The following is a 22424-nucleotide window of genomic DNA, read 5'->3' as shown; positions in this document are numbered from 1 at the left end:
TTTCTTCTTCTATTCTGTATATCTCATTGATTACAGAGCGCCCCCTGTGGGTAGCTTCAACAATAGCAACTATCATTACATCCCCTTTCCAAACAGGTTGGTGTTATACTAACCACAATTCCAAAGAGAACTGTTACTCTGTAACATCTGAACATTCTTGTCTAACATTCAACATGTTATAAATTGTGCAACAAGCTACATTCAGTAGTATTCTTTTTTTTTTTTTTTTTATAACCAAAAATTGTAGCACAAGTCAAACAAAATAAATCCAAATGTATACCTTACATCTTCCAGAATGAACCAAATGAATCCCATACAGCCCTCAAGCACATTAGAACTCTTCACCTTTGACAGCTTGAACAGTCAATAACACATAACTCAGCAGGTATCAATTAAGTGTGAACAATTACTATTCTAAATGAATTATTATCCGTTGTTTACTTGTGATTTATTATTATTATTTTTTAACAATTCTTTACCACAACAGTTCACACTTGTTCTATGAGCCTCTCTGTAGGTTTCTTAGGTCTGGTAGACCTTCTCAGTATCTCAGACATTGGGGAAGGTGAAGGAGGCTCACTGTGGTGCTCAACAGGGTTAGCACCTCGTTGTTCAGTTCCAGTCTCTGTGTCCTGATGTTTAACATCCTGTGTCTTTAACAGACTTCTCCAGTTTCTTCTTAACACTTGTCCATTCTCTGTCTGAACAGCAAACGATCTGGGCCCTACTTCGCTGAGAACTGTTGCTTTTTTGTCCCAGAAATCTGGACCTGCAATCCTCACAACATCTCTTTCCTGAAGCGGTTCCAGACGCCTTGCAGTTTTGTCATAGTTCCCTTTCTGTCTGTGCTTGAGTTTCATTCTTTTGTCGGTCAGCTTGTTGTCATGTGCATTGTCATTTTCCTTGGAAATGTGTGGAAGTGTGGTGCGGAGCTTGCGATGCATGAGTAGCTCAGCAGGTGATGCCCCACACTCCAGGGATGAAGCTCTGTAGCTTAGCAGAGCCAGGTAAGGGTCGGTCTTACTGTCTCTTGCTTTTTTGAACAATCTCTTTACTATTTGGACTCCTTTTTCTGCCTGTCCATTCGCTTGGGGATACAAGGGACTAGAGGTGATATGTTGAAATCCATATTGTTTTGCAAAGTCACTAAATTCTCTACAGTCATATTGTGGACCATTGTCACTGATGACACACTGCGGAATTCCATGTCTGGCAAAAAAGCCCTTCATGTGTGTGATGACTGACTGTGCTGATGTACTGGAAAGCTGTGCCACTTCTGGATAATTAGAATAGTAGTCAATCACCAAAACATAGTCCTTGCCATCCAGATGAAATAAATCCGTGCCTACCTTTTGCCATGGTGCAGTGGGTAGATCTGCTGCCAGCATTGGCTCTTTTGTTTGTTTGTAGTGATGTTTGAGACATGTTTCACATTTCTGTATCATCTCTTCAATATCCCTGTTGATGCCTGGCCAGTAAACTGCTTCTCTCGCTCTCCTTTTACATTTCTCCACTCCAAGATGTCCTTCATGGATACGCTGAAGCATGTCTTTCCGCATGGATTGCGGTATGACAATCTGGTTTTGTCTCAGCACCAGCCCATTAGCCATGCATAAATCAGCTCGCACAGAGTAGAACCCTGGACAGACTCCTTTTGACCACCCATTCTGTATAAGGTGTGATACTTTCTGCAGCACTGGATCTTTTGTCGTCTCCTGTACAATTTGCTGCAACATGACATCTGATGCTGGGAGTGAGGCAGTTACCATGTTTACATGTGTTTCAGCCTCCTCGGCTGTAGTGCTGACTAACCTGTCACCACTTGGTGCTGGCGCTCGGGATAAAGCATCCGCGAGTACGATATATTTCCCAGGCGTGTAGATCAGCTCAAAATCATAGCGCTGCAACACCATCATCATGCGCTGAATTCTGGGTGACATGTCGTTGAGGTTCTTTTTTCTGATCGAGATGAGAGGTTTGTGATCAGTCTCTGCTGTAAAGGTTGGTAATCCATATACATAGCTGTGAAATTTTCCACACCCAAACACTAAGCCCAAAGTCTCTTTTTCAATTTGAGCATAGCGTTGTTCAGTTTCTGTCATTGATCTGGACGCATATGCTACAGGTTGCCACTTGTCTTTGTTCCTTTGGAGCAGAACTGCTCCCAAGCCATCTTTTGAGGCATCTGTTGAAATTTTTGTTGGCTTTGATGGATCAAAGAATGTCAAGACCGGCTCTGTAGTTACAGTTTCCTTCAATTTTTTCCACTCTTTCTCATGCCGGACCGTCCACTCGAACACTGTGTTGTGCTGTAGCAGCTCCCTTAGGCATGCTGTCTTGGAGGTAAGATTAGGAATGAACTTACCCAGAAAGTTGATCATCCCCATTGCTCGCAAGACACCTTTTTTGTCAGTGGGTGCTGGCATATCCAATATGGCTTGTACCTTTGACTGATCAGGTTCCACCCCTTCACTTGTAACCTTCTCTCCCAGGAAGGTCATCTCTGAAACACCAAAGAGGCACTTGTCTCTATTCAGTTTAAGTCCATTCTTGTTAACTCTCCACAAAAGTTTCTCCAGCCTTTCATCATGTTGTTGCCTTGTATTTCCCCAGACTACGAGGTCATCTATGTAGACTCTGGTGCCTTCCAGCCCTTCGATCAGGGACTCCATTGCCCTGTGGAAGATCTCTGGTGCTGATTTAATTCCAAATGGGAGCCTCAAGAAACAGTAACGCCCAAATGGCGTGTTAAAGGTAGTGTACCTGCTGCTTTCTGGGTCTAGCCTCAGCTGCCAAAATCCATGTGATGCATCCAGTTTGCTAAAAAACTTAGCTCCTGCCATTTCACTCATTATTTCCTCTCTCTTAGGGATCTGATAATGCTCTCTTTTAATATTTTCATTTAGATCTTTGGGATCAAGGCAGACTCTTAAGGCACCTGTATTCTTTTTCTTGACACAAGTGATAGAGTTCACCCAGTCTGTGGGCTCTTCCACTCGTTCAATGACACCCATTTGAGTCATTCTTTCAAGCTCTTTTTTCAAACTTGTCCGTAATGGAGCAGGCACTCTCCTTGGGGCATGCACCACAGGCACGGCATCATCCTTGAGCTGGATTTTGTAGGTGTAAGGCAATGTTCCATGTCCTTTGAAGACTGAAGGAAATTTACTGATAATGTCTGAACTTCCTTCATGCCCTTGGTGTTCCTGTCTTTTGCCTTGTTTGGCTTCTTTCATGGTGTCAGTATTAATCTGATAGATCCTCTTTACTAGTCCCAAATCCTCAGATGTTTTATCTCCTAAAAGTGACTCGTGTCCATCAGGTACGATGGTGAACAAAATGTTATGCTGTTTGCCTTTTGCTGTCACTTTAAGTCTGCATCCTCCTTTTGTTTGTATTGGCTGGTTATTGTAGGCCCTCAGCGGCGTGACTTTCTCTGTAAATCTTCTAGGCTTCTCAGTCAGTGCCTTGAAATCCTTCTCATTGATCAAGTTAGCTTTGGCCCCTGTGTCAATTTTAAATGTTACCAATGTCCCATTGACTAACAGTGGAGCAGTCCATTTATCATCTGTGACTGAACTAACACTTTGGCCAGTGTTATGTCTTGAAGACTGTGCATTGACATCTTCTTCATGTGACACCATCTTAATGAAAAATGTTTCACTTAGATCATCACTGTCATCTGTGTCTTCCTGCACAGTGTGTACTTTTTGTCCCTTGTTTTTGGAGAGACACATTTTTGCATAATGGTTTTGTCCTTTACATTTTGCACATTTTTTTCCATATGCGGGACATTGTTTTGGTCTGTGTTTCTCTCCGCATCTCTTGCAAGTGAACATTTCATTGTCACACGTTTTGTTTTTGTTGTCGTTGTTTTTGAATTTACTCCATGGCTTTCTTTTAATCGACACTGCATTCACTGCCTCATTTTCCTGTTGCGCTGCTCCTTGAACAGGCTCTCTAAACGTCAGTACATGTTGTCGTGCTAGCTCACTGGCTTGACTTATCTTTATAGCACTTTCCAGTGTTAGTTCTGTTTCTCTCAACAGTTTCTCTCGGAGCTTCTTCTCATTAGTTCCAAACACTATTTGATCTCGTATCATAGAGTCTCTGAGATCACCAAAATTGCAGGACTGAGCTTTGATCTTGAGGTCTGTGAGAAAAGTATCAAATGACTCACCCTGATGCTGTAAGCGTGAGCGAAAGACGTATCTCTCGTATGTTTCATTTTTCTTTGACAGACAGTGCTCGTCAAATTTCTTCATGACTTCATCAAAGTTATCTTTGTCCTCGGGCTGAGCAAACACAAAAGTGTTGAAGACCTCTATTGCTTCTGTGCCGGCGATGGTGAGCAGCATGGCTATTTTTCTTTCATCTGCCCGTCGATCCACTCCGACAGCTGCAATATACAGTTTGAACTGCTGTTTGAAAGTCCTCCAACTTGCATCCACGTTTCCAGTCAGTTTCAACGGACTTGGCGGTTTTATTGCATCCATCTTGTTGCGTTGCTTCTTATTCTTAACCCGTCTCCTGGTACCATGTAATGTTCTTATTCCTCTATGAATAAAACATCAAGAATTGCTCCTGGTGCTAGCTTCAGCTAGCTGTTTATTATTCTTTCTACCACGATCACTTTCTTCTTCTATTCTGTATATCTCATTGATTACAGAGCGCCCCCTGTGGGTAGCTTCAACAATAGCAACTATCATTACAAAGGTGTGTATATGTGTTTGCGCTTTCTTACACACTGGACTCCTTGTCTGTAATTTGATTGTTGATTACCTGACAGGAAGACCACAATATGTACGTCTCCCACAGTGTGTGTCTGACAAGGTGATTAGCAACACAGGGGCACCACAGGGGACTGTCCTCTCCCCCTTCCTCTTCACCCTCTACACCACAGACTTCAGCCACTGCACAGAGACATGCCATCTTCAGAAGTTTTCTGATGACTCTGCGGTGGTTGGATGCATCAGCAGGGATGATGAGACAGAGTACCGGGCTGTGGTCGACTCCTTTGTCACGTGGTGTGAGCAGAATCATCTGCAGCTCAACGTGGCAAAGACCAAGGAACTGATCGTGAACTTCAGGAAGACCAGGAAACACTTGACCCCTGTTTCAATCCAGGGGGTCAGTGTTGACATTGTGGAGGACTATAAATACCTTGGAGTACACATTGACAATAAACTGGACTGGGCTAAAAACACCACAGCACTTTACAGGAAGGGCCAGAGTCGTCTCTATTTTTTGAGGCGACTGAGGTCCTTCAACATCTGCCAGAAAATGCTGAGGATTTTCTATGAGTCTGTTGTGGCCAGTGCGATCCTCTATGCTGTTGCATGCTGGGGGAGCAGGCTGAGGGTCGCAGATGCCAACAGACTTAATAAACTGATCCGTAAGGCCAGCAATGTTGTGGGGATGGAGCTGGACTCCCTCAAGGTGGTGTCGGAGAGGCGGATGCTGTCCAAGATAAAGACAATGTTGGATAACACCTCCCACCCACTCCATGACATGTTGGTCAGTCACAGGAGCACGTTCAGTGAGAGACTGAGATTACCGAAAAGCACCACTGAACGACACAGGAAATCATTCCTGCCTGTGGCCATCTCCCTGTACAACGCATCCACTTAACACACTGTTTGCTGCTACAACTACACATGTTTCTTTTCCAAATATTTATTTATAAGTGACTTATGTATGTATGTATGTATATATATGTATATATTGTACTATTCTTAGTTAGCGTATTGTCTGTCTTGTCTTAATGTTGGTTTAAAATGGAGCACTGTAACAAAAAATAATTTCCCCCAGGGATCAATAAAGTATTCTGATTCTGATTCTGATTCTGATTAATTTGCATAGTGAGTACTGTTGAATGTGACCCAGTGGAGCTGAGCTCTTGAGCTAATTGGCTCTTCTGTGCTTGAAGGGCAGATGACCAGTGCACCCAGTAGAGTCCTATGCGCCCTGGGCTCTCATCACAAGCAGAGAGCCGTGTAACTTCACTGGAACGTGTGTGTGTGTGTGTGTATGTGTGTTTATGTGTGTTTAGTGATTGTGTTAAGTAACCCATGCATTTGAGCAAGTTAATTTTATGTACGCCATTTAGTGTTTCTTAAATAGGTTAGCTAAACAATCTGTGTGGCATGTTGTAATCTTTAAGGAAGGTTATGCAATCTCTGAAGGAAAAAATAAAATATTTATTCTCACCAAGTGAAAAATTCATAGACGTCAAACACACCCTTGCTCTAACCAGTATACTCAGAGGGTTTCTTGCTACATTTTTACTTGTTCCACTGGTGATTTCACAGAGAGAAACTTTCATAAAGTCTTATCTCTAGCATCCAGATTTCAGATATGTTTAAATAACTTTGCTCATAGTTACCCTGTTATTGAGTATCTTAAGTAAATCCAAATGAATTTGATTTAAAATAAATAAATAGAGTCGGTTTTGCTGATATTTTGATATTAGGCTTGGGTAGACTTGTCAGCTGGTGATTATTACTATGTAAACTTCTTTCTATTTTGTGGTTTGGATGATTTTTATGGCATATAAAAGTTGTTTGACTCAGTCCTCGGTCTGGTATTACTAATAGATTATAGTTACTTAAGGATAGTGCTGTGTACCTCGACTAGTTTTCTATGTTACTTTTTCCACACACTGGAAGGCACAACCAAGTGACTGAGATAGTGTACAGGAACATTTGTGGTGCATGTGTTTTAGAAGTCCCCAATTCCCAATGGGAGACCATGAAAGTGATTGCGTACAACAGGGCGAAGGTCCTGTGGGACTTCAAGGTCCAGACAGACAAGCAGCTGTTGGCCAGTGAACCAGACATAGAAGTGGTTGACAATGAGAAGAAGACTGCAGTTGTAAGAGACGCAATTGTAGCTGACAGCAACATGAGAAAGAAGGAGCACGAGAAAATAGAGAAGTACCAGGAGCTGAAGGAGCAACTAGACTGACTACACTGGTTGTATTTCAGATCAAAGTGAGAGACATTAGGGTACAAACTGCTGTCATTTACAGCCACAGTAGATTCTCCCTTTTCCTCCTCACACTAGTGAAATAATAATTAATGGCACTGACAACAACACAGTATACAGTATTACTGTAAGTGTGGTAAAAGCTTACCAACAACTGTTACACTAAACCAGTGACCTTCTAGCTCCTCGGGTAAAATCTATGAGTGAACATGATGAAAGTGAAAGTAAATCAACAACCATTGTCATCGCTGGATGTTTTTGAGTCATGTCAATTCACTCTGATCACAGTTTAAAGTTTAAGTAAAAACCATTCGCAAAGATAGAAAACTGTGATACACCTCTAAACCGCCTGCTGTTTGCTTCCTTGATGCTAGCTCTGCTGAGAGCAGCTACTGTCACATGGCAAAGTAAACACAGAACAACATAGACCTGAACTGAACAGATGAACCATGCATCTGCTCATTGTCTCTGATGCCTAACACCACTGGACCAATATCCAATCTATCTCTACTTTTTACTAAGCCAGAAAAAGTTTGACATTACAACTTCTCTGTATCCCTGCAGGCATTCATGGAGGATGTCAAGTCCCGTGGGCCATTTATCTACTCTGTCTTGGAGTCTGCCCAGGCATTTCTGGCTCAGCACCCCTTCCAGGAGCCCGAGGAGACCCTGACCGATGGAAAAGGTCTGCTCCCTCCATCGGCTGTGCCAACTGCTGCTCCAGCCAAAATGTCATACTCATACACCCCCCCTTAGTTGAGTTCCTTTGGTAGGACCCATGCAGGTGAAACGTTCCATTAGTAGTTATTAGCAGTGATCCGTCCTCTCGTGTCACACTGAGTTTAGGGAAAATGTGTGGGTCAGGACCAATTAGCTCTAGTTCACCACCTCTAAAGTACCATCTGCTCAGATCAATAATACAGCATGCTCCTCTGGTTCTCCATGGTTACATCCTCTTTGTAGTGTTTGGCTCTCACCTCTGGCTGCTCATTGAGGGAATACTCTAGCAATCAACCTTACTGTGTTCCCCAACATGAGCGGCCCCCTGCCTTTCTCTTTCCCTGTTTCTATTCATCGAGTTGATATGCCATCCTTCTTAAATCATTACTCTTCTCTTGGCTGACTTCTAACCCCCCGTTCTTCTCTTCACCCTGTTATTTCTCCGTATGCTCCCGTTTATTACTTCTTCTTTTGCACCTTTATGCTGTTACCTCCGCATGACCCCATCAAACCTCTTCCATCTTCCACAGAGGTGTCTCCACGCCGGCGGATCTTGAATGTGAGCCGCTCTGTGTGGAAGCAGGCGAACGTAGCCAGTGACCTGTGGGAAAAACTGACAGCACGTTGTGTGGACCGCCACAGGTCAGACTCTTTTATTTGTAATATATATATAAAATATCTTGTTCTGATAAAGGGTGGTTTCTGAACTGGTGAAAAGAAACCATACTCGGATTGTTTACTATAGTTTATCAGGATTATTTAATTGCGAATTTGAAATACTTGTGCTTTAGTATTCCCACTGGATGGCACCTTCTGCTTCCACCAAAATCCAGGGTAAAATTTACTTTACTGCATTTATCTGACAGCTTGTCATATTTCAGATATCTAGGAGTTGCTAGAAAATTTACCAAAGATACATTTAGTCTCTGAACTTAGTTCTGTTTAAATAATTGATTAAGCCCCCCAAGAGATTAAAGAAAGATTAGAGGAATTCAAGATAGCGTAGTAGAACTGTTTTTTTGTGGTTTTTTTGTGGGGGTTTTTTGGCTTAATCCTTACCCGATACAGTAGTAAAAGCCTTCTTACACATTCCATAATTCAATCAATATAATGTTGCTCACAATGGCCAGTTTTTAGTATGAAGAGCACATTTTGCTGATAATTCATATATACTTCTATTCAAGTACGCTGTAGATTTACTGGGTTATTATCCGTCCCTTCATTTATTCCACCACTGGGACTCTGTACTCTTTGTCTGTCATAATTTTTAATCAAGTTGAGTACAAGGAAAATTATTTTTAGATCTTTCTTCAGAATATAAGTATTTGTGTCCTCTGCAGGCCTTGCCAATACAATTTTAGTAATTAGTGTTTTTAAATTAAACTAGTAATGACAAAACATCAGTAAATAAAACAAATTCTGTGGTCTCTGTGCCTGTGAAACTATTGGACAACTTGTTATTCATTACTTTATTTTTCTTTTAGTCATGAAGAGTGACTAAAGCTCGCTTATGATTAAATATAAGAGGTGTGGCATATGTGATTATTCTTTTTGCTTTTGTGAGTCCGTGCAGTATACTCTGTAGTCTATGTATAATGAACAAGACAGATAAAGACAGAGATAATGGAATGGAGTTAATGGGAAAAGGAAAAAGAAATGCATATTTGTCATAATTATATTACAGTTTCTCAGAATTACTTAAGCAGATTGGTTGAAACCATTTCCTATTTCTCAAATAATCAAAAAAAAAACAATTTTCAAACTACATTCACAAAACCTCCGACACTTCTGGGAACACCAAACATCAAATAATAAAATTGTTTCATTAAAAAAACAAAGCAAAACAAACAAAAAACAAAACCAAAAGAGATAAAAGAGAAGTAGATATCATGTAATGCAAGTATTACCACAGAAAACTGAGTGATATGTTAAGTTTATTTTTCAAGCAAATTGGCATAAACTCTAAGTCTTAATCAGGGTCCACAGACCATATCTAGCAAGTGTTCTTGGCTTTTGTTTTTTGTCATCATAGCCATGCGGCAATTACTTTCTTTCTTTTTTTAAAAATAATTTAATCGATGCTGAAAACAATAGTCTGTAAAAACAGCATGGAACATTCATTACAATACATTGTTCAGGGCATACTGTGCAATCTGCAAAAATACAATCTACATGTAATATACAGCAAATATTCGAGATTGTGATAGTTGAAGATTGTTAGTACACTTCATCTGAACCGCCTCTTTAACTGCTTATTAATGCACTTAACTGAGTGTATTTGGACATGGTCAAGATAACCTTCAGAAATTTAATTTAAGCATCAGAGGAAATGGGGAAGAGAGGTGATTTAAGTGATCTGGCACCAGATCTGGTGGTCTTAGTATTTTAGAAACTGCTGATCTACTGTGATTTTCCCACACAACCATCTCTAGTGTTTACAAAGAATCATTAGAAAAAGATAAGTTGTTTTGTTGATAACAGAGGTCAGAAGAGAATGGACAGACTGGCTTAAATTGAGTGGAAGGCAATAATAACTCAAATAGCCATTTGTTATAACCAAGCTATGCAGAACATTTCCTTTAGGACCGTACTGTAAACGTCTTCTGATGTTAAACATAGCACGTTACACCCAGTGCTGGTAACTAATGAATTGGCCTGTGAGTATATAATTGTATGGAGTTTTAAATATGAAATATAAACATGGAAAAGGAAAAATTAATTTTTCAAGACGGTTTTATCCACATTTTTCTTCCTTTCGTCTTAGATGATTTCTACCCATTCTTGGTGTCAATTTACTCTGCTATTGGGTAAATTAGATCATTTCTGAATTTCTGAATCATGTTTAAGAAATTAAATCTGTCTTGTATTTGTGGTTAACCTTTGTCAGCTGTTAAAGATTAAAGTTTTAGAAAATTACTGTGTTTAGAAATTTAGCAATAAGAGAAAATGAGCTCTACAAATTAAGTTGAAGTAGGTAAAAAATGAAATGGAAAAGGTTCAAAGAGCAATTAAATTGGTAAATGGATTGATTCTTATATAGCGCTTTTCTACTCTCACGGAGTACTCAAAGCGCTCTATACAACATGCCTCATTCACCCAATCACACCCAATCTCACAAGCACTTTATCTACACTTAGTGCTTTCTAACGACATTCATACACATTCATACTCCGATGGATGCATCGGAGAGCAAGTTGGGGTTAGTATCTTGCCCAAGGATACTTGACTGGAGGAGCCAGGGATCGAACCACCAACCTTCTGATCAGTAGGTGATCTGCTCTACCTCCTGAGCTACAGCCACTGTGTTTGTTTAAAAGAATGAGATTGTGGTGTATATTTATAATAACACTTTTTTATTTTATCAAAAAATAAGATCATACATCCATACAAGAGAACAATGCCTGTGTGTGTTTTATGGTTTTAAAGCCAAGAGTTGTTTCTTCCCATGACTGTGTGTGTCCGCCTCCACAGCAGGTTTATGTAGCAATATATTTCATGTAATACAATTACCATAACCTGATTACAAAATGTGGCAGCTATAATCCATTACAGAAACAATTATGAAAACACATTTATCAAGGTTTGAAGTCGTGAAAATTCAGAGCTCACTTTTCTCTATATCGAAACTTGTTTTTGCACAAAAGCCATTTAGAACTGGTGGAATGAAATATATATTTATATACACTGCCTTATTGAAATGACAGCCTGTAAATTTGGATAAATGGGTTGTTTCACTGCATGCTCCATGGATTTTGATTGATTTATTTCCTCACACTGATTCCAGATTTTAATTGATCGGGTAGTTAACTTTAAAAAGTTGCATTTTCTACAAAACCTCCAGACATATGGAAAGGACTTTGGAGCGTCTTCTTCAGATCCAGGCTGCAATGGAAGAGCTTGCAGGGGCCTTGGAGCAGGCAGAGGGGGTGAGGGATGCCTGGGAGCCTGTTGGAGACCTCTTCATTGACTCTCTACAGGACCACATAGATGCTACCAAGGTACCGATCTGCAGTACACTCTCGGCTCTTTTTTTTCTCTTATCTCTCCCTCACTAATCTAAATTGGGTTTACCTGTAGAGTAAACTAATTGTCTCCTTCGAGATTATCGCCTCTGGCTATCTCTGAAAAAGCACACATTGCAACATGTCTCAAACAAACATCAAAAAAATGACATCCAGCTTTTTTTTTTTTTTCTCAATTCTAAAAACCACAATTATGCGATCCTCCTGCATAAACAGGTGATCTGTTTCAAGCTGTGTTCCTTTAAAGTGATTGTTTTTTGTTGCCTGCATGCACATTCCTGCCAGAAAGGCTGTAATCTGACAGATGATGACAAGGCCCTTCAAAATGACACTGCGATGTGGCAGGAGTTACAAATCTCAGCTGAATAGATGTTGTTAAACAAATGACAGGTCATTGGTTCTGTTGCCGCTGCCTGTAATTGTGCGGCGCTATTCATTAGAAGCGAGGGCACTTCACAATAATCATGTCACTGTTTGGACTCCTGTCACAGCCAGCACATGTTCAGCTCAGTCTTTAGGGCAGGCTTGTCAGTTGGCGTCATCTGTACTCCTTTACTCCCTTGTGCTTACACATGGGTGCATGCATATACAAAAACAGACACATGGATGCACACAGGATGCAATTATAAAAGTACACTAGACACTTTTGCATTCAAATGTAGAGTAGATCTGCAGCATCTACTCTACATTCCACACATCCTAAAGTTACATTTTTTTTAGTCTTGTTTCATCTGATCAACACTCAAAATCCAAATATAACTTTTATATTATATACAGACTAACTGATAAAAAGATTTTAATAACTCTTCTTGCATGAAAAAGAAATACTTACATAATTTGTAAAAGTAAAAATAAAATATCAGATTTTATTTATGTATTTATTTATTTATTTTTTACTGTTTTTCATATTTCCAATGATTTTTATTAACTCTTCATTTTTGCTGGGGTAGCATATTTTGAGAGGTTCAGGGATTAATTTTCTGACATCAAAAGAAGCAATTGAGCGCATTCTGCATGAGAAATGATTGGTCAACAAAATAAAAACACTGGCTTGTGAGCAGATTGCCCATAGTTTTCATGGAAGGTATTGACTTGTCTGCAAATGTGAAGAAACTGTGAGGGTGAAGAAAACTGAAAATGAACCATTTCCCTTCAAAGTAAAAGTTTAACTTACAGCTGCAATCACCATGTTTCACTGTGAAAAGTGACGAGTGCTTGTAGACAAGTAGTTGTACTTCAGAGAGGCAAAGAACACGCGGATAGTGGTGAAAATGATGTTTCAGTTATTACTCGCGTTGATCTTCAGCATTAGCTAACTTTCACAGGTTTAGTGTTCATCATTATTGTTACTGTAGCAGAATGATTCCGTTTGACTGAATACATTCATCCCACTGAAATATGATAAATGAATTATTTTATTGCAGTTGGGGAAAAAAATAAATGAAGCAAATGTGAACTATGAAAATGCCTGGACTATTTTGTTTATATAGCACATTGAAAACAACAGAAGTTGACCCAAAGTACTTTCTGGCCAAGTTTATTTCCACTCCAGAGCTACAAAAAACAGTGTTTCAAAACACGTGAAAAAGTGTGAAATGTGTGCTTTATTGTTTTAACTAATTAACGGTGGAAAGCAACAATCATGGTCATGAAAATGTATTGGGATTTAGAAAATTAATGGTGCTTTCGTTTCATATGCTCTGCTCTCCCCTATGTAAGCTACCTTTAGGATAGTGGCCTTGTATCTACTTGGTATCATATCAAAACCAGATTTTGAAATATTGCACAGTACTGCGACCAACAATGCAAAATGCACGGGACACTGGCATGCATATACTCACATTCCATCTTAGTTATTTTACAAATTTTCTGGTTTTCTCAGTTTACACACTATAAAAAGGGGCTGGTTCAGTTTCAGTACTGTTCTCTCGTCTGATCTTAAGACATTCAAACATGGCTTTCTGCCAAATTCTTTCTAAAACAGACCAGAAAGCTATAACGGATCAACTTTCCATTGATTTTTTTTTAATTTAATTTAAATGTAGTTGGTCCAGACTGGATGTTTCTGGATTGCGCTATAATTCTATCTATGTCTGATGTTGTTCAATATTTTGTATTTAATCTGTTTCCCCCCTCTCTTTTCCCACTACTCCTGTTTACGTCCAACTCCCTGTGGTCCTCTGTTTTTCTTGTCCTCGCTCATGCTCCATCCAGTTATTTAAGGAGGAACTGACCCAGGTGAAAGAGGGCATGAAGCACATCAATGATCTAGCCCACCAGCTGGCAATCTCCAACGTCCATTTATCGATGGAGAATGCCCGTGCTCTGGAGCATCTCAACAGCAGATGGAAAGTGCTTCAGGTAGAGTTCACTACTGGGTCCATAGTGCCTGTTTGACTCTGTCAGCAGCAGGTTGTGCAGCAGTCACATTCAAGAGGACATAAGAGAGTGATTCCATGTGCAATGTTTGGACTTTTAATGGTGTCTATACTTCTGGCTTCCAACTGTTTTATGTTTTACACATCTTTTGAGCACAGCGGTGTGCTTTTGGACATTGATGAGGGGCCGTGTGCGTGATGAAGAGTTTTCATACCATTTAAGAGGAAGATCAGAGTATGTTTGCAGGCTGAAAGATCAATGATGTATCTCTCACTTAACTCACAGAACGGTTGAAGCCACTGGATAACAACATCACAAGATTGGTAATTTTAAAGAAAGAGTATAAAATTTTAGAACATATGTTTGTTTGGGAAAATTTATCAGATTAGATCAAATCTAAGTGAAAAAACTGGATAGAGAAATATAGCTATTTGATTAGTTAAAAAATCCACAGCCAGAGTACAGTGTCATTATACATTACTGTTTGTGTGTGAGTCTCATAGAAAAGTTGCCTTAAAATTATTAAGCTGGTTGGATGTGTTGGTAAATGTATTTTGAGCTTTAGAGGCAGTCTATTTAGCTGTTTTCACCGTCTGTATACAAAGTTATGGCTTATTGCTTATAAATCTCAGGGAAAATAAAACATTCTTAAGGTCAAAATGTAGAATATTTATAGAATGTGTTAAATGAAACCAAGTTGCGCTTGAAGTTTTGATTTCTTCTTCGTTATTTTTGCAGTGACGTTGGTTTTTGTCTTTTCTTTTCCCACAGAATAAAAATCAGTTTCAAAACTCGTACTAATAGTATAGAAACTTGGCTGAGTGAATGTTGGATTTGCATTGGGAGCATGTAAATGTATCAAATCCCAGCAGCCTTGACATACTAATCACAATATTAACCTGCTTTATGAACATCTGTTGTTTTTCCAATGGCATTTCATTCCTGTGATGAGCTCGTTTTTTCATTGTTTCCCTCTCTTTCTCTTTTTAAGGGAGCTCAAACTAAGGAAATGAGCAGGAATGTAGATACATTTGTTATTAAATATGTTTAATGGTCACAGTTATTTAGAGTCATTCCTAACCTTCATAAGCTTAAGAGCCCTAAACCATTACAATTGAAGACATAACAATAGGAAAAAAGTAATGAGTGCCTCCTACCCACTTGGAGGAGGTTAAAAAACCTTAAGAAGCTTTAAAACCTTAGGGGGACTTCATAAAACATGTATTGTTTCTTTCATTTTTAGTGTACAATTTTTTCATTAACAGTGACTTTGTGTGAAATCAATCATAAAACAAGAAGAAGAAAAAAAGTAAAACAACACTCCTGCTGTAAAATACTGACTAATTTGTGGAGTTGTTTCTCCTCTCCGTTTCCTGTTTTATATATTATTCCCTTCTTGTTGAAATACAGCCTTTTTTTTAATCACAGGTTTCATATCTTGTATTTTTTTATATTAATTATATAGCAGCCAGGTGTTGCTAATCAAAAGCACATGATTAGCAGCACTTCATGAAATGTGACCACCTCTATAACAGCAGAGGTTTTGACAGTTTCCTGGTCTGTGGCGCTCCTGTGCGTGTTAACTAAATGCCAGAGGTGGGCATCCCAGCACTACCAGTCCAAGCTCAGTACCTGGGCGCCTTCCAGGCACTGAGTTGCATATGACCTCCTCTGTATAGCCAAGGATTCTTGAGTCAAATGTGTCAAAATCATGTCATGCAGCAGGACAATGTTCCCAAGAACAGCAGCAAATTTGCATTACCGTGATTTTTAAGCATTTTCATCCATTCTTTTGCATAAGCCCAGTCAAAGTCCAGACCTCGACCTGATTGAGATGCTGTGCTTAAAGGAGCTGTGCATAAACAAATACCTGCAAACTTAAATGAACTGAAACGACATTATAAGGAAGAATGTAAAACAATACGGAACATTTCTGTTTTTAAATTATATATTTTACCAGACTTTTGTCCTCACTTGATCGCAAATATTTGCCGCGATTTTCACATTTGGAGAAATCTATAATTTTATTCACTCTAATGCTCCATTTCACTCTAGCTGTCTGTCAGTGGTGTCACAGCCTTTACCCAAGCCAGCCATCAAGCTAATGTGTACTAATGGTATTCTATATTATTATAACAATATTCTGCATGGTTATAGTTATTTTAGTGCCATTGTGGTAGAATGGATTCATAGCATAAATCTGCAGAATATAATGTGATAAAATCACGTCAGTGTAGGGCACAATTGGTAAGAAATGTACCAATGACAACAGAGTCTGTCTTGACTGCATACAACAGCTTTATCCATCTGGTGGTGTTTCTAATAGGAAAAGTGTGCAGTGAGTGTACATCAGTGCACCAATGAGATGAACATATATTTAAACCCATGCACTTAAATGAAGAGGGTAATTCATCAGTGCCATGAAAGCACTTACTCTTAACCCCCTTTAAAAAATTGAACTGAACTTGGCTTCCTCTCAGTGCTTAGCAGAATGCTTAGTTGATGCATTATCTACTGTGCATTACTTTAACTGCAGTGTTTTTCAAGCACAGGCTTTACCCACCATCAGTAACCTAGTAACACTCCTGCAAGCACAACAAAACTCTCAGCCTTCACTGCATCTCTTGTGAGAACATCCCCTTCCCATTAGATAACTGTCATGACACCTCTTCCACACCCTGACATGATGATTGCCACTCCAGCCTTGTTTCCTCGTGAGGTGTCTCCACTCTGAGCATGATGATTTTCAGTGTCTGTTAAACTATTCTTAGAAGTTAATTCCTAGCACCCACTTTGCACGCTCGCTGTGACTTGTCTCAGTGTGACTTTCAGATTGCGTCCGTAGCTCTGAGCACTTCATGGACAGAACAAAACAAAACAGAACAGACCACTATAGAGAAGCCGTGCCTTTGATTTGTCAGCAAGAGATTTTTTTTTCCAGGCTCTCTGTGGGACTGAAAGAAATAACAAATAAACAATAATAATGCAGCCCTGTAAGAATCATGTGTCAGTGCTTTCTAAAGATTTTCTCAATAACTAGCCTGAAAACTTGTAGGTAGATGCTCTATGGCAATAGTTGTCTGTCAGTTAGTCCACCCACCATGTTGGTACAGAAATATCTCGTCAAAATAAGTTCAACTTCCATGATTTTTTTTCTCTTTTATTGTACAGTAATATAGGGTGAATATGATTTTTCTGAATGATTTTTTTCCCTTTCATGCACCTTAATGTAGCATTTCCACAACTACTCAATGGTTTTCCACTTGTTTAAATGATGCTTACAATACTATAGACTGTCACTGAAATGCTTTCAAGCAACCCCCTATTCTAATTCTAAGCATGTAATCCTAAATATGGTTAAATTTTAAATGTGTTATCAGTGAACAATGAGACTCAGAACCAAACTGATTAGGTGGGTAGATGACACAACAAAGCTTCAAAAATAGCTCTCCGGAAAAATGTGAACTTCTTTGCAGAAATGTTTTAATGTAGAGAATATACTCCCTAGAATCAGTAATACAAGCAGTGGATGTGTGGGTGTAAGACAAAGCTTGTACTTTGTTATCGGGTACCATGTCATTGTGATATGTCTTTTTAGTGGTGAACTAATTAAGTTCACTGGCCTTTGCTTGCAAACCAGTAAGATACTCCCACAGAGTCTTTATTTCTATACATTAGTAACCTACACCACTTCTGCTGTAGATGTATTTTTCTTTGATAAGAGTTAATGAGAGAAATTTAGATGATTGTTTAAAACATTCACACGTGCTGAAAACCCCAGTCATCCATTGTCACAGCTAGCATTAGCCTAGTGACAGGAATAAAACAAGCGGCTAAAGGGAGAGATGAGGTCCACACAAAGCAGCTTTTTTCACCCTCAATAAACATGCAAAAAACATGCTGAAAGTGCTAACTCTGATAGGTGGCATTAGATTGCAGCAGTGCCCAGTACTGTTAACTCACAACCATTTACAGACTATTGATGGTTTACCCTCCAGCCGCGCTATTCAGATTGGGTTGCCTAATCTACAAAAGCAATTAAATATTCACATTATACTGCTTTATGCCGCATCACTGCAAATGCTTTACCAGTCTGTTTGACAATTACCCACATCAGTCTACCCCTACTCATAAACACCATCCATAGATACCAGAACTCTTCCACAAAATCCCTCCCTTTCCCACTTAGAGGTGCTAATTCTCATCACTCATCACCAATCACTTTCCACTTGGCTCCAAACTGTCCCAGTACAAGTGGGAGGTTATGGCTTGATGAAGCTGACAGGAACCACAACATGTACAAAAATTAAAGATGGTGTGAGACCACTGGAAATCTTCAAATCCTGCTCAGACCCAAAGAGAAAGTCGTCATAACCAGAATTTAAACACCAGCAGTTTAATTAATTGCTTACACTGAGATTTTACAGTTAAAAAAAATTAAGTTTCCCCCTGCTGGCACAGCCAAACCTAACAAGCTTACTCCAGAACCAACCATCAATAATCATACCTAAGTGTATGTAGCCATTTCTTAAACATGGTGTTCAAAAATGACCAAAAAGTACAAAATCAAATGCAAATCTACAATGTGTTTCCTCTCTACTCATTTAAGAAGCATTGTTGAGTATTATTGCATTCTTATATTAGATTCTTACATTACATTACATTCTTATTCAATTTGGTATATGAAGAAAGAGCAGGGTTTGGCTTATCTTGCTCCTAATTTATGTCCATAAATTGTAAAAGGAGTCTCCATGCAAAAGTTCTTTCACAGCAACTATTCCTGCTACGTATATCTTTGAAGCAGCTATGTGCCGCACAGTTTGTGTGCCCTCTGGTCTTTGATTTAGGTGGTAAATGAAGGTAGATGAAAGCTTATCTGATGTACAGTGTGGTAAACAGGTTTTGAGTATCCATAGACACCAGCAGATATTCATCTCCCAGATTTTAGATTTCCTTCAGATTTTCTGTGATTGTAGTAGGGCCCAAGCAACATTTGAAGAGAGAGATGTTAAAAATGAGAGAAAATCATTTCAATCTTGTTTGAGCTGCCTAGCTTGTACTTTAATTGATCTGCTGTCTTTCTGCATTCACAGTATAAAAATAAGGGAGTTGAGATGCGCAGATGTGGTATCTTGGTGAGGACTAACAATCCTGCAGGGTCTTTAGCGAACAATATAAAGTACCTATTCATGTGATTTGGTGCTTTAAAAATAAAAACTGAATTCAATTCAATTAATTTGAAATGAATGGAGAAACCTCCTCCTTTGTCTCGCTCTCTGGAGTCACGTTTTGCTGTCTTAATTAAAATGATAAATTTTTAATCCCAGCAACATCCTGTACCCTGTTTATTTTGGCTGGACTGACGCTAGCAAAATTTGATTTGCTAATATTTGTCGATCATGGATAATTTAGTCATTTGTCTTCCTTATGGCAACCCAAATTGCCTGTACAGCAAATAGATTTTACAACACAGAACAGTTGGCAGTTGTATCTCTTCGGCACATTGACAGTGCTCTATATTAGTCCCAACCAATTTAAATCACACAGGGGAGCAATGATATGTGTACATATCACCGGGAGATGTTAACTTAATATATATCTATCTTTACAAATTATATCCCACTGCAGGTGCATCTTTTTGGAGTCTAACAGTCTCCCACTCATTTCTTTTTCTCAATTTATCTGTCTACCTCACACAGAGTGGATTACCTCCCATTGTTTGAGGATGCGTTTCAACATCCAGCTGACAACGATTCAAGTGCCAAATCCAATATATTTCAAGTAAACCAGGATTAGGCAGACTAAATTACATTTGGTGGGGAACATAACTGATGAAATGTTTTTACAAAGGCAGTGGCAAACTTAATTTTGTCAACTCCACGGTCTCCGTGATTATTTACCCAGCACACGTGAGCTCTTGCACCCATCTATCTCTCTCACTCATGTCATCCTCTTTTCCTCCTTTTCCCCCCAGCTGCACTGACACTGCATCCAGAAGCTACTGCTCTTGTTTCAACAAAACATATTATTTTCTAATATCAGTCTACATTTCCTACCTCGTGCTCTTCAAAGGCTCTCAAAGTCCTTCAAGAGGAGCAGCAGATAAAAAAAGACATAATTTATATTCCGCGGTTAACTAATGGAGGAGAAGCAGGTGGTCTGTGTGTGTGCGTTTCTATTGTGGGGATTTTGTGGTGCAGGGACGAACAGCACGGTTCCCTTTGATTTGACTTTGCATGTGTGTGTTTGCGTGTGTCCTCAGGGTTCCATAGAGGAGCGGCTGAAGCAGCTCCAGGATGCACATAGAGACTTTGGCCCCGGATCGCAGCACTTCCTTTCCAGTAAGAGCCATTTTCTGCTATTTGAAGTTGGTGCTTCATGTTGCACCATTCTGTACCACCCTGTGCCGAGGCAGAGAAAAGAAGCCTAGGTGTATTACAGTTTAATGGTGATAAGACTATTAATTGCTGTGTTTGTGTGTGTGCCCGCACTGGGCTGTGTGTGCATTTGGGTTAGAGGTGGAGCTGGGAGGCTTTTGTGCATCTGTCTTTATCATCTCTAGCACGCTGCTGTGACGAGCATTCCCGGTGAAGCTCATCACAAGAGTCATTGCTCTCATTTGAGCAGGGATACATATTTGTGAATTCTGTCTTTTCTTTTACCTACTGCTCGTCAAAGACTACAAAGGAGTAGCAGGAAGGTAGGGGTGGGGGTGGGGCTGAAAAATTGGATTTACCTTGCCTAGTTTAAACTAGAGATGGACCGATCCGATATTACGTATCGGTATCGGTCCGATACTGACCTAAATTACTGGATCGGATATCGGAGAAAAATAAAAAATGTAATCCGATCCATTAAATATCACGAAAGCACCTCGCAAAACTTGCAACACGCCGTAACTCACCTCAGAACGTTAGCAGTCGGAGCAGTATGCATCACGTGATAGAGCAGCTGTGGCATGCCGGACCTGTCGGTGGTCTGGATAGCATGTGGAGCTTCGCTAGCAACCTGGCATTTCATCTCCGACAAAGTTATCCCCGAGAGAAGTACAGCAAGTGTGTAAGTCCATCTCTGAATGTTTGTAAAGCCTTCCTGAGTTAAGCTTAACAAGCGACTGCCTCTCGCTCTCCGGCTGCTACTTCAATCGTGAAACTGCTTAAATGATCAGCTGATCGGCTTTTCTGTCGCGAGTCCGTCTTTGTTTTTGGCCCACTTTGCACCAGAAAGAGGAAACCAGCGGCTGAACAACAGCAGCACGTTTAAGCTTGATAAGCTGTTGTTAGAATTTATTTAATATTACTTTCTACACCAGGATCTTTTTCTACGTAGCTGACGCTGGTAACTGTGCAGGGGCGGATCTAGCAAAGTTTAGCCAGGGGGGCCGATAGGGCATGAACAGGGAAAAGGGGGCACAAAGACATACTTTTCTTTCTTATTCTCATTTAAAATGTCTAGCTTTTAATAAATAATTATCTGACACCCAAAGTTTTAATTTGATGTAAAATGAATAGAAGTCAATTACTGTATATAGTGACTATTAAGTCTAATATATACCCTAGTAAGCTATAGTACTTTTTACTTTGGGAAGGTACCATCTGTGCAGTCTGCAATTTTGTTGAAGAAAGATGTTGAATCTATTTAATATTTCTTGAAAAATAATTGATTTCTGTGCATTTTTTTTCACACTGCATCAAATTAAGGTTGATTACGTCGATTAAGCATCATGAGGTGGCGCGTGAGGGGTGGTTCCTTATTTTTTATTTATTTATGTTTGTTGTTGCTGGGAGTTGGAACCCTATTAGTTAGGTTGCTTAATATTTACGCTAAGTACTCTTTAAAATACCAGAATAGGGAGGATGGTGTAGGTCTAAGTTTATTAGATTGATCAGTATTGCTGAACTATGAAATATTTTTTTTGTATACAGGTATAACAGAATAGCTTTAGTGTAGTTGTTGTTTTAAACTTGAGTATGAACTTGCAGACTTGCAAAATGCAGCAAGATATTTTAAAAAACAGTTTTGTTGATTAAAAAACACTATATCGGATTCATATCGGTATCGGCAGATATCCAAATTTATGATATCGGTATCGGTATCGGACATAAAAAAGTGGTATCGTGCCATCTCTAGTTTAAACTGATGAAGTGAAGAGGCTGAATGATGCAGGGATCTCTCTGTGCAAGTGCATCTGAAGTGTTGGCGTGTACTTGTGTGTCTCCAGTGTCCTCACCAACCCCATCCAGATTTACTGCTGTCACGCTGGATCAGAGATGCCACACTGGGGCTTATATAGCACTACTTCACTGCCAGCTCAGC

The 22424-nt window shown here is 39.5% G+C and overlaps 1 protein-coding gene across 1 annotated transcript in view; it reads left to right on the top strand.

The window, feature by feature from the left end:
• Positions 1 to 22424, top strand: part of drp2 (dystrophin related protein 2) — an 85373-nt gene that overhangs the window by 30027 nt on the left and 32922 nt on the right. Inside the window, exons 4-8 of the mRNA XM_085363269.1 lie at positions 7552 to 7672; positions 8238 to 8349; positions 11549 to 11705; positions 13944 to 14090; positions 20371 to 20449. Of these exons, the coding sequence (XP_085219395.1) occupies positions 7552 to 7672; positions 8238 to 8349; positions 11549 to 11705; positions 13944 to 14090; positions 20371 to 20449 (616 nt within the window). The remainder of the gene's footprint in view (positions 1 to 7551; positions 7673 to 8237; positions 8350 to 11548; positions 11706 to 13943; positions 14091 to 20370; positions 20450 to 22424) is intronic.

Source organism: Diplotaxodon limnothrissa, linkage group LG2 (assembly GCF_057381915.1).
Source record: "Diplotaxodon limnothrissa isolate DT_005_m linkage group LG2, D_limnothrissa_male_GT1.1, whole genome shotgun sequence".
NCBI classification, from domain to species: domain Eukaryota; kingdom Metazoa; phylum Chordata; class Actinopteri; order Cichliformes; family Cichlidae; genus Diplotaxodon; species Diplotaxodon limnothrissa.
This window is presented reverse-complemented; position numbering and strand designations above follow the sequence as displayed.